The 10,947-nt window shown below is 28.3% G+C and overlaps 1 protein-coding gene across 3 annotated transcripts; it reads right to left on the minus strand.

Moving 5' to 3' along the window:
- Positions 1-1,057: 1,057 nt before the first annotated feature.
- LOC107626338 (BEL1-like homeodomain protein 1) lies at positions 1,058-8,768 on the minus strand. Of its 3 annotated transcripts, XM_088504230.1 has the most exons (8): positions 8,737-8,768; positions 8,572-8,643; positions 7,683-7,748; positions 7,305-7,424; positions 5,930-6,745; positions 2,812-3,188; positions 2,235-2,295; positions 1,058-2,132 (listed from the first exon to the last, which is right to left on the minus strand). In XM_088504230.1, exons 5-8 carry the CDS (start codon positions 6,692-6,694, stop codon positions 1,335-1,337), a joined length of 2,001 nt encoding a protein of 666 aa, XP_088360356.1. In that variant the 5' UTR covers positions 6,695-6,745; positions 7,305-7,424; positions 7,683-7,748; positions 8,572-8,643; positions 8,737-8,768; the 3' UTR covers positions 1,058-1,334. The 3 variants fall into 3 exon arrangements, with proteins under 3 accessions (XP_088360356.1, XP_088360357.1, XP_088360355.1); XM_088504231.1 differs by lacking the exon at positions 8,737-8,768 and having other exon boundaries at positions 8,572-8,713; XM_088504229.1 differs by lacking the exons at positions 8,572-8,643; positions 8,737-8,768 and adding an exon at positions 8,005-8,371.
- Positions 8,769-10,947: the final 2,179 nt, after the last annotated feature.

Consider the following 10,947-nt stretch of genomic DNA (forward strand, 5'->3'; position numbering starts at 1 on the left):
GTTAGGAATATAAATAAGATGATTTAAACATTCGGGATACAAATAAGACTTATCCCTAAAAGTTGAAGACAAAAACGATATTTTACTCTACTTCAGAAATTTAGACCAACAAGAGAATTTATCATAGTAGCTAGCAAGATCAAGATTCAAGAACAATCTATTCCCATCTAGTAACATTTGAAAAAAAAAAGTTCCATCTCAAAGGGCCAACACATGAAAAAGAGTTTTGTAAAGTCTTGGACTTTTCGACCATAATAGCTAACTAATTTTTGTAGTGATGGTTTTTTCGAAGTTTTGTAACTCTTATATTGGTATTTTAATCAAAAGTAGACTATTCGAAAAGGACTAAATGCGAAAAATTCTGATACTCAAGAGTACGAGTGAATTGTCACATTATTCTAGATATATTTGGTCTTTTTAAAAAATAATAATAAAAAATAATAATTGATAGTAGACTAATAAAAAAGTAGGATGTTCTTGGATCGGAACCGATTTATATATCTGTGGTGTTTATCAGAATTCGATCCAAAAATTGTGTATATGGATCTAATCCGCACACTTAGATTTTGTATAGGTATTCGCGTATCTGTAAAAATAAAGAAATAAATAAGTAAATATTTTTTATGTTTTATTTCAACTAATAATTATAATATATGTTGTATTATTTTAATTTATTATTTAAAAAAATATGTTTAATATTATTTTAAGAATAAACATATTTAAAAGAATAAAAAAATAAATTTTTAAAAATATTTTTATATTTTTGCAGATATATCCGATATCCAATCCGATCCGCAAATGTGCATATTGGATCGGATCGGATTCATGCTTAAAAACTGCGGATATTGAATTCGATTATTTTAATGCGAATCTAATCAAAATTTTAGTCATATTCAATCCGATCCGATCCGTGTTCATTCCTGTCGAAAAAGACTAATTGCGAAAAATTCTGACACTCGAAAGTATGAGTGAATTGCCACATTACTCTAGATATTTTCGATCCTTTTAAAAAATAATAATAAAAAATCAAAAAGAAAAAATTTAATTATCATATCGCATGTATCCCCAATCAAATGTATATATTGTGATCTTTGACTTTGAAGAACTTTTATAACAACCAATCCCATCTATAAAACTTACAAAAATAATATACAACTTCAATCATATAATAAAATCTGAAATCTGAAATACCCTAAACCTATCTAAGAATATACTAAAATGGTTCTATGCAAAAGTATAGGACCTATGCTAGAGTAACTAATAAAATCCCCTTCTTTAGTTTCTATACACTAAAAATATAACAATGTATTATTGTTATTTAATTATTATATTAATTAGGCCACATAATCTGGCAACAATTGTGCAGCAAACCTCTTTGAATTCTGCATACTCTGAAATGCAGCTGAAGAGTGATGAGGATTTTGAGTGTTGTTAACTGCACCAAACTCATTTGAATGTTGTTCACCACTCATATGATCCAATCTTCTTCCTAGTTGAATGTTCTGGAATGTGTCACAATGTGGAAGACCAAGAGTGAGTGATACACCATTATTGTTACTATGATTATTATTACCTGAGAATCTTGTAAAATTTTCAGCAGCAGCAGCATCAAATCTTGCAATTTCATCAATAGGGTATTGTCCAAATCCACCAATGAAGTTTGTTTGGTTCCCAACATTATTGATGAACGAGTATTCATTGTTGTTATTATTATTATTATTATTGTTTTGGCTATGATGAACAATTTCATTGCTCCTTGGCTTCTTAGGACTACTACCTTGTGTGATTCCATCTAATAATTCTGATGATCCCATGAAGCTGAATCCTGAACTATTATTATTGTTGTTGTTCCTTGAATTTCCGCCGATTTGCGAAGTTGGTGTCGAAATTGAAACGTTGTTTTCTTGTTTCGAATTGAAGCTCTTTTTGGTATCGGATTCAGAATTGCTGTCTCGAGGTGGCGAATTTTTAGCATTGTTTGGATCTTCATTGCTCTTGCTTGATTTGTTGTCCTCAGAGACATTGTTGTTGTTACTATTGTTCATATCATGATCCTTCATTTCCTCTAAGTACATTTCCTCCACCATTGGTTTCCAAAGCCTAACTCTTGCATTTATGAACCAATTTGATACCTGATCAATTCAATAATACTATGTTAATGTTCCTAAATTTAAGTTATAATGATCAATTAAGAGATATACAGAGAGAAGTTCAATAAGGAACATGTTCTTTACCTGGCTCCTTGTAAGCCCTGTTTGTTTTGCAAGCATGTGTTTGTCTGAATCCTTGGGATAACTGAAAACCAAAAATTCGGTTGTTACTTTCATCACTAAACTTTTAAGCAACAGTCAAGGAATGTGTTTGGATTTGCATATTCTAAGTTCAAAACATATCATAATCAAGGGTTTTATTTAAATAACTTTTGAAAAAGTAAACTATCACTTCCATTCATAAAAGTTTCGATTGCTGACGAATTTACTCATAAACAAGCAAAATTAGTAGTTTATTGATCTTTCGTAGATACAAAATTAGTTTCAAATCTAAATATTAGAAGTGAACATCAAATATTTCGTCATAATCAATAAAAATACTGTATTCAGTATTCACTATTCATATCAATTTTTTATGTTAAAATACGGTCGGTTTTTCTGTAAATAAAATTTTGCCAATATAAAAAAATTAGTGATATTTGAAATATTTGTTATCGTATTTTATATTACATCAAAAGGAAATAGATATATAGATAATATATCGACTTAGAATATGATTATAACTATGTTCAAGAAATATTTCTCATATCAGAATACTTACGGATGAAGAAAATGTTCGAACAGCCAAGCGCGTAGAACGGAAACCGATCTCTCCGGGAGTCCTCTCTGGGGTCTCCAAGCATTGTGATGCATCATTCCCAGTTGTTGTATAGCTCTCTGTTGCCTTAGATGATGGTCAACATATTTAAGCCTTGACCCTTCAATTTTGCCTCCACCAAAGTAGTCCTCTTCACCTAAGCTCTTATTTGCAGCTTTAATTTGTCCAGTTATGGCATCCTTCAAGCACCTAAATTGCTTTGAGATTGTTTGCAATGCAAGGGCAGTGTATGTTCTTGCTGATCCAATCCCAGCTGCTTGCTCAAATGATGATATTACTATCTGCATTTGATTATGGTATTGCCTGTATCTTTGCTCCACCTATTTAATTCAATATAAATATATAAAATTAATCTTTATTTCATTGATTATATCTAAGTAAAGTGAAATAATTGAGTATAATGGTTGAAACAACATTATATATGATTGTTGGTATATTTAAGTTAAATCCCATATCATCAAGTATGAGTTAAGTTTTATTTTGATCCCTGAGATTGACGAGCTGTATCGACTTAGTCTTTGATTACTTTTCAATTGTTACAATTTGGTTTTCAAATTAAAAAAAGTGCACTAATGTAGTCTCTCGTGTATTTTCTGTTACCGAAATTCAGCAACGTAGAGGTTGAAAAGGGGTTTAAGGGTTCTGCATTTGCCCACAGAAGTTAGTGACGAAGAGCGTTAAGCCATGTCACTAACAATGTTTTGTTCCGGTGACCAAAAATATACGAGAAATTATATTTGTGCACTTTTTTAAATTTGAAGACTAAATTGTAGCAATTGAAAAATTAATGACTAAATCGGTACAATTCGTCAATTTCAGAGACCAAAATGAAGCTTAACTCAATCAAATATATATAAAAAAAATTAATTAATGTCATGACTATATGGTATTAGACCATAATGTTTCATTTGTTAACTAACACATAGTCAAAATTGTTTGTCACAAATGTGAGAATTTACCAATGTACAATGAGAAGAGTTACATAGGTTACAAATGAATGAATTTTACTAGTTCATCCAAATGTTAAAAATATTATTAGCATATATAGTAATTTTGAATGTAATTATTTTACCTTTTATGGCATTTTGTTTCATATATATACCACTTTCAAAACAACATAAGATAAAAATATTATTTTTGTACTAAACATTTGAAGTAAGTATTAATATTATTTCTAACTTTTTCTTTCTTATTCGTATCTCAGATGTTTTAAAAGTGACTTAATTAATTCACTATTAACTCAATTAAAAATTACTACTATACATAGTAATATATATAGTAAATGTTGAATCTGATAAATTTCTATTGCATTACTACAATTGTGTTATAAATTAAAGGGTAAAGTATTAAATTGGTCCTATGTTTGGGCGTATTTCTGTTTTGGTCCTTAAGGTTTAAAGTATTCTATTTGAATCCAAAAAAGTTTCATTTAGCATCAATTTAGTCCATAATGAGGTCAAAGTTAAATAATTAATGGAATGTCCTACATAACAACAGCATAAGAACAAAATCGATAATCTAGAGAACAAGTACAAGTTTTAGAGGCACAAGATCAACCGTGGATGTATTAATACATTTATTTATTATTTTTTATAATATAAATAAAATATTTTCTATAGAACTAAAGAAAATAATAAATAAATGTATCGATGTATCAACGGTTGATTTTGTACTTCTAGAGCTTGTACTTGTTCCCCAGATTATCGATTTTGTTATTATACTATTGTTATGTAGGACATTTCGTTAATTATTTAATTTTGACCTCACTATAGGACTAAATTGATATTAAATAAAACTTTTTTGGATTCAAATAGAACACTTTAAACCTTAAGGACCAAAACAGAAATACGCTCAAACATAGGGACCAATTTAATATTTTACCCTAAATTAAGAAAATAAAAAAAATAAAAAAAATTAACTCAATTTTTTAGCATATTATGTCCCTTTTTCGATTCCATGTTTTCATCAAGTTTCTATATCATTATAATCAGACCATATTGCTCTTTCTACTAAATTGCATAAAAAAATTAGTTTGAGAAGATATGCATCCTTTTTGATAATTTTACCCTAAAGCATACATTCCAATCCAAGTTTAACTAAATTACCCGCATTAAAAAAAAAAAATAAAAATACAAGAACTCACCATATACATACACCAATAATTTCAACATCAACACTTTCTTGTTATTCTTTCTTCCACTTTGTATATATCTATGATTATGTAAAAAGTACAAACACCAGCAATTTGTCATTTTGTATTACTAAATGACAAATGTTTGATGGGATGTAAGTCAAGAATACTATTCAGTATCTTAATTAATATAACTGTGCTTAAGTTTCATTAGAATAATAATACGGATTCATGATTCATGAATACTCCTTCTCTTTAATTTTTTTTTCCTTTTTAAAAATTAAAAAATAGTAAATCTATCTTTAAATCAATATATTTCACTTAATTAATTTAAAGATATTCTAAATTTTCACTTTGTCAAATAGAAAAAAAAAATCAAAAAAATATTTTATGATAAATAATTAGATAATAAAAAATTACATGCATGTGTTTTTATATAAAATTAATAATTAAAAATTATTAAATAATAATTTAATCAAATATATTAAATTATTTAATAATTTTTAATTAATAATTTTACATAAAAATAACTGCAATGAAATAATTATTAATTAACAATTAAATTCTTTATAAAAAATTAAAAATTATTTTCTTAACCTAATGGAAACCAAATTAATTAATTTTGATTAATAAAACCTATGAGTGCAAGGTTTACAAATAAAGAGTATAGTGAAAATTTAGGTACAGTTGACTTCATGTGAAGTTGATAGTTGAGAGTCGTTACATGAAAATTTAGTTAAATCAAGCAAATTATCTAACAACTATCAGTTATCATCAACTTTATGTGAAGTAGACTACACTTGAGTTTATATATATATATATATATATATATATATATATATTTCATATAGTCAAACAAAACCTTTGTGTATTTATTCAAACAAAAACAAACAACTAAAAATTAAAAAAATAAATAAATAATTGAAGTACCTCATCAAGCATGGTGATTAACTTTGCTTTCTTCATCTGAATTTCTTGTCTCTCTGTGGCTGATAACTCAGCACAACGCTTCTCACTTCCTTCACCAACCGAACCATCTCCACCACTATTACCACCGTTTGATGAAGATTCTCCGACACCAACCTTAGCCTTCTCAAAACTCTTCTTCTTCATATTATTATTATTATTATTATTATTAACATCGTTGTTATTATTAACATTCACAACCTCTTCTAGAAGCTCTTGTGTGGCCCTTAAGTACTTTGAATTCAATAACACACTCTGAATTCCCGAAACACCGCCTCCACCGTTGGTAACCCCGGAAGCAGAAGACGGGGACCCACCGGAGACTCGAACATCGTCCCCCGACATAGCTGGAAGGCTTAGAGAGAGTCCTTGTGTGGCGCGTGTAGCATCACGCGCGGCAGTAGTAGGGTCAATTGTGTTCCAAAGGTTGTAGTGCCCTCGCGGCGCGTAACCATGCAGCGCAACCGAGACATCATGGTGGCCCTGCATGTGCTCAGCCGCGAGAGGCACACCAAGGAATTGCTGTGATAGCGGCGCGTGAGGAGCGAGGGAGGAGTTTCCGGCGGCAGCGAGAGAGTTGAGAAGCATAAGGTTTCCGCCGTGTGGTGGCGGAGGCGGCGGCGTGTCGGAGAATTGTATGTATCCGGGGTTCATGAGGACAAGAGTTTGAAGGCCGCCATCAACACCACCACCTTGAATTTCCGAATTACCATGAAAATATGTCGCCATAGATTTCTCAAGAATTTCTTTTTAATCTTTGATTTTTGTTACTTCTTTGCACTGAAAAAAAAGCAGTATAGAAAAGGTTAGTTTTTTTTTTTTTTAACTACCAAATATAGAAGATTTGAACCCGCAACCTCTTAATTGAATATGAGGAGACTATGTTATTTGAACTATAACTCATTAGCAAACGTTAGTTAATGTTCACATACCACTAAATATTTCTAAGAAAATATTATGATGTAAAAATTTTCACACTGTAATTAAATAACAAAAATTATAATACAAAAATTTATTGTTAAATTTAACTATATATTATCTCTTAAATAATTATATAAATATAAAAATTTAATTAAAATACAACAAATTAAACACATCACAATTCAGCAATAAAGAAACAACACAAGAAATTATTAAACCTTATCACTATGAATAAGGTTTATGATTGATTAAACTCATAATTTAAAAAAATAAAAATAAAAATTGAGTTTGCTTACTTTATAAAATTTAATTAATATCTAGTAATAAAGTCATTTTATTTTTCCATTATTAAATTAAACCGGTATGATGAGTATACTCTTATCTATACTTGTGTGGTGGTTGAGTAAGTTCGTTGTACCTTTCAGCCTTGTGGATCAGCCCATCAAATTAAACAACTCTCAGATTTTGATGAAGCTAATAAAGAATTCTCCTCCGTCTTCCACAAAATTAAAGAACTAAGTACCCTCAGAAAAATAAACTGTAAATAAAGAAGAAGAAGAAATTAATTAGCTAAGTACACAAGGATCCAATATTTTTTTTATTAGTGCAAAACCTAACTAACATATACATATTCATTAGCCCCAATTTTGGTTTACTAGAGGAAGAAGAAAGAGTAGAAAGAGGTTACTATATATATATAAAATAAGAAATGGGAGGTAGAAGAAAAATAAAAGAGGGAAGAATTCAAGATGTATATATATATGAAATTAATGATATGATGATATAATATAGGTACCTATGATATGAGGGAAATTGGATTGTGCACGTGCTTCATGGATCATGTATTTGAGTATTTTGTGCACTGCAAAGGAAAGAAACTAAGGATTATATTTTCAATTACACAGAGAGAAAGAGAAACATGGACAACCACACACACGCACACTTAGTCTCACCCACCATAGCAAAATTATATCAAAATAAATATGATACACATATGGTATATATATATATATATATGTAGCTACTAGCTAGATATATATATATAGATATGAATTCATCAAATTAAAATCAAAATTAAAACCAATAATAATATTACTATATACATATATTATATGTACCTGGCCTATATCATCAATAATAAGAAGTTTGTGTTATTGTTATGATATGAATATGAATTTGATCTATCTTAGCTTGCAAAGGAGAAAGCTCTATTTCAAGCTCAAAGTGGAAAAGAGAGAGAGAGAGAGAAAGAGAGAGAGAGAGAGTTTAAAGTGAGAGATGGGTTTTAAAAAAGACTTGGGAGAAAAAGATACCAATCTTTGTTCACCTCATTATCCACTCAATTATATATACCCATTTTTTATTGAAAAAAAAAAGAATATTTAGAAGAAGAAAAAGAAGAACAATAAGGAATATTTGAGATTATTCTGGGTTTAATGGGATATAAGAAAAAAATATCAGAGAATATAATTATGTGTGAAGAATGAAGTAGTGAACTTGTACATACATAGAACATAGTTATCTCCTTATCTTTCTATGCAGGACGAAACTAAATGAAATATTAGAAAGGGACCAAAAATATTTACACAATAAAATAAGACAAAAATAAATTTTTAAAAAGGATTAATGAATTAAAATTTATATATAATTTACATGTGAAAAATTAAAATTAGAGGGGTCGTTACCCCTTTTCTCTCCGTGTAGCTCCGCCCCTGTTTTTATATGACTTTTTTTTCTTTTTTATTTGGAAGAAGTACCTGCGAATAGATCAAATAAACAGATGAACTTGTTTGTGTCTTTTTATAATTTGATTTGATTTGTATCTGATGCACCCAAACAAAAACACTTACTATTCATGAGCAACAAAGAACTTTTGAAGGGTGAAAGAGAAAGAGAGAAAGAAAGAAAGAAAAAAACAAATAAAAATTAAATGGGCCTGCTAAGAAATCTTGTGTATCTATATATAAAAAAAGTATGTATTAAAAAAATAGAAAAAAAATTTAAATAATTTAGAGAAGATACAAACAGCTGAAAAACGAGGAAACGTCTCCTTCTTCAAAGCATAGGTTAATTAATTAACTTATTTGTTAAATAATAATGAATTTAATTTATTAATAAAAAAATAAAATAATAAAAAAAGAATAAAGACGAAGGAAGGTGACGATGGACAAGAAGCGGGTGGAGGAATCTGATTGCTCATTTCTCCATTAAATATCTTCTTGTCGTTTTCACAATTTCCATGGCTTTTTCTTTTTCCTTTTTCAACTTATTATATTACTACTATATATTTTTGTATTAATTAATTTTTTGTGGTTGGATATATGGCTGCTGAGTTTGTAGATAAAGCAAATTAAATTCCTGACGAGTATAAGAGCCAACCACCATGACACCAATTTTAATGCCTCCAAAGGCTGAAAAATATTTATATTCATAAATTTTTTTGCTGATATAACATACAGTAATTAATTAATTAATTAATAGTTAATTAATAGATCATATATAGGCCTATTAGATAAGTAATTAAATTCATATAGCCTGGAATTTAAGACTTACATTATTTTCTATATGACCTAATTTTATTTTTATATTAATTATTTAAATGTACTATTATTACATCATATAATTAATCTTAGTATTTCTCTATCTGGTACTTTCTGTGAATTTAATTAGTTATTTTTGGGTATATTTTTCTTTACACAAAGTTGTGGAAAATCTAATTTCATTTCCTAGGTTTTAATAACACCACAAATATTTCTAAGAATATTTTTTTTTATTATTGTTGAAAAATGTTAATTTAATAACCACAACTCAAGTAATAATTAACAACAATAAAAAATGTTAAAATTATCTCCATCATTATCCTTTAATAAAATTCAATTATGTGGACAATATTATTAACTTACTTTCCATTATTCCATATAAATTTGTGACTCTAATTAATCTTTTCCTTTATGGGGAATGTATGAGATAATAATGAATATCCAAAAGAGAAAATTACCTATATATATTTTGTTACTATATATCTTGTGAATTTAGCAAATCAGAGAAAATTAAAAGCAATTATTGTAAAAAAAGAGAAAAAGGGAAAGAGAGTTATAAAAGTAAAGGGTCCCAATCAAGTGCATGTATGATGTGTATGCAAATAATGACCCTTCAATAATGTGGTCCTACCTTGCATTTCATGCATCAGACCTGTATCAAGCATCACCACATACATCACATTAAATAAATAACAATAAATAAAATTTTAATTTTCATATCAACAATTTAATTTAGTAATTTATTACTTCTATTACGTATATTTATTTCTTGCTTTTTATTTATTTATTTTTTAAAAAAGAAGAACTAATTTCAAAGTCTTTAATTTCCTTCTTCATTCTTCCTAAAACAAGTCTTGATCATACCCAAAGGATAACTTAGATTAATGAAGGATTAATAATAATTATCATTATTGACAAGAAAAGAAAGTGACTAACAAATAAATAATTAGTGTACTAACCCTTTCAAGGGTATGAATGAGGCAATCTCATCATTTGCATGGAAAGACAGAGAATAATTAATTAACCATATTAAATTAAAATAAAAATTATGAAAATCTAGAGGGCCATTTTCTAATACATATCCAAGTCCTTAAAAGCTCTCAATCACCATCAGTAACTATTATTGTGTAAGAATGTGTGCAGTGACAAAGATTTTAGGACTATAACATTTTCGAAGTTTGGGGACATTCATTAGTATAGGGTATATATATATATATATATATATATATTATAGCTAGGGGAAAAAATTAAGAAAAGAAAAAAAAAGTGCACGGTAGTTGCTATTAATAATATACTATATAGAGTTGGTTTTGTATGAATCATACCTTTTAGTAATGAAGATGCATGTCATTCTCCTAAGAGATCAATGTCAATAGTATTTATTTCATTACTATACTTTCACTTTGGATTCTTTCATGAAAACTCATTGGAACTTTTTGTTCTCACTCAACCACAAATTAACAAACTGGAAATAATATTCACAGGTACCTACTATAATATATAAGTATATATATAGCACAT

This window comes from Arachis ipaensis, chromosome B2, assembly GCF_059453495.1.
Source record: "Arachis ipaensis isolate K30076 ecotype BB chromosome B2, ASM5945349v1, whole genome shotgun sequence".
In the NCBI taxonomy this organism is placed as follows: domain Eukaryota; kingdom Viridiplantae; phylum Streptophyta; class Magnoliopsida; order Fabales; family Fabaceae; genus Arachis; species Arachis ipaensis.

Coding starts and splice junctions, on each gene's coding strand:
- LOC107626338 (XM_088504230.1), bottom strand. CDS start 6,694: ATGGCGACATATTTTCATGGTAATTCGGAAATTCAAGGTGGTGGTGTT. Junction 2,296..2,811: donor TTCGAACATTTTCTTCATCC/GTAAGTATTCTG, acceptor TTTGGTTTTCAG/TTATCCCAAGGATTCAGACA. Junction 2,133..2,234: donor CAGGGCTTACAAGGAGCCAG/GTAAAGAACATG, acceptor TGAATTGATCAG/GTATCAAATTGGTTCATAAA.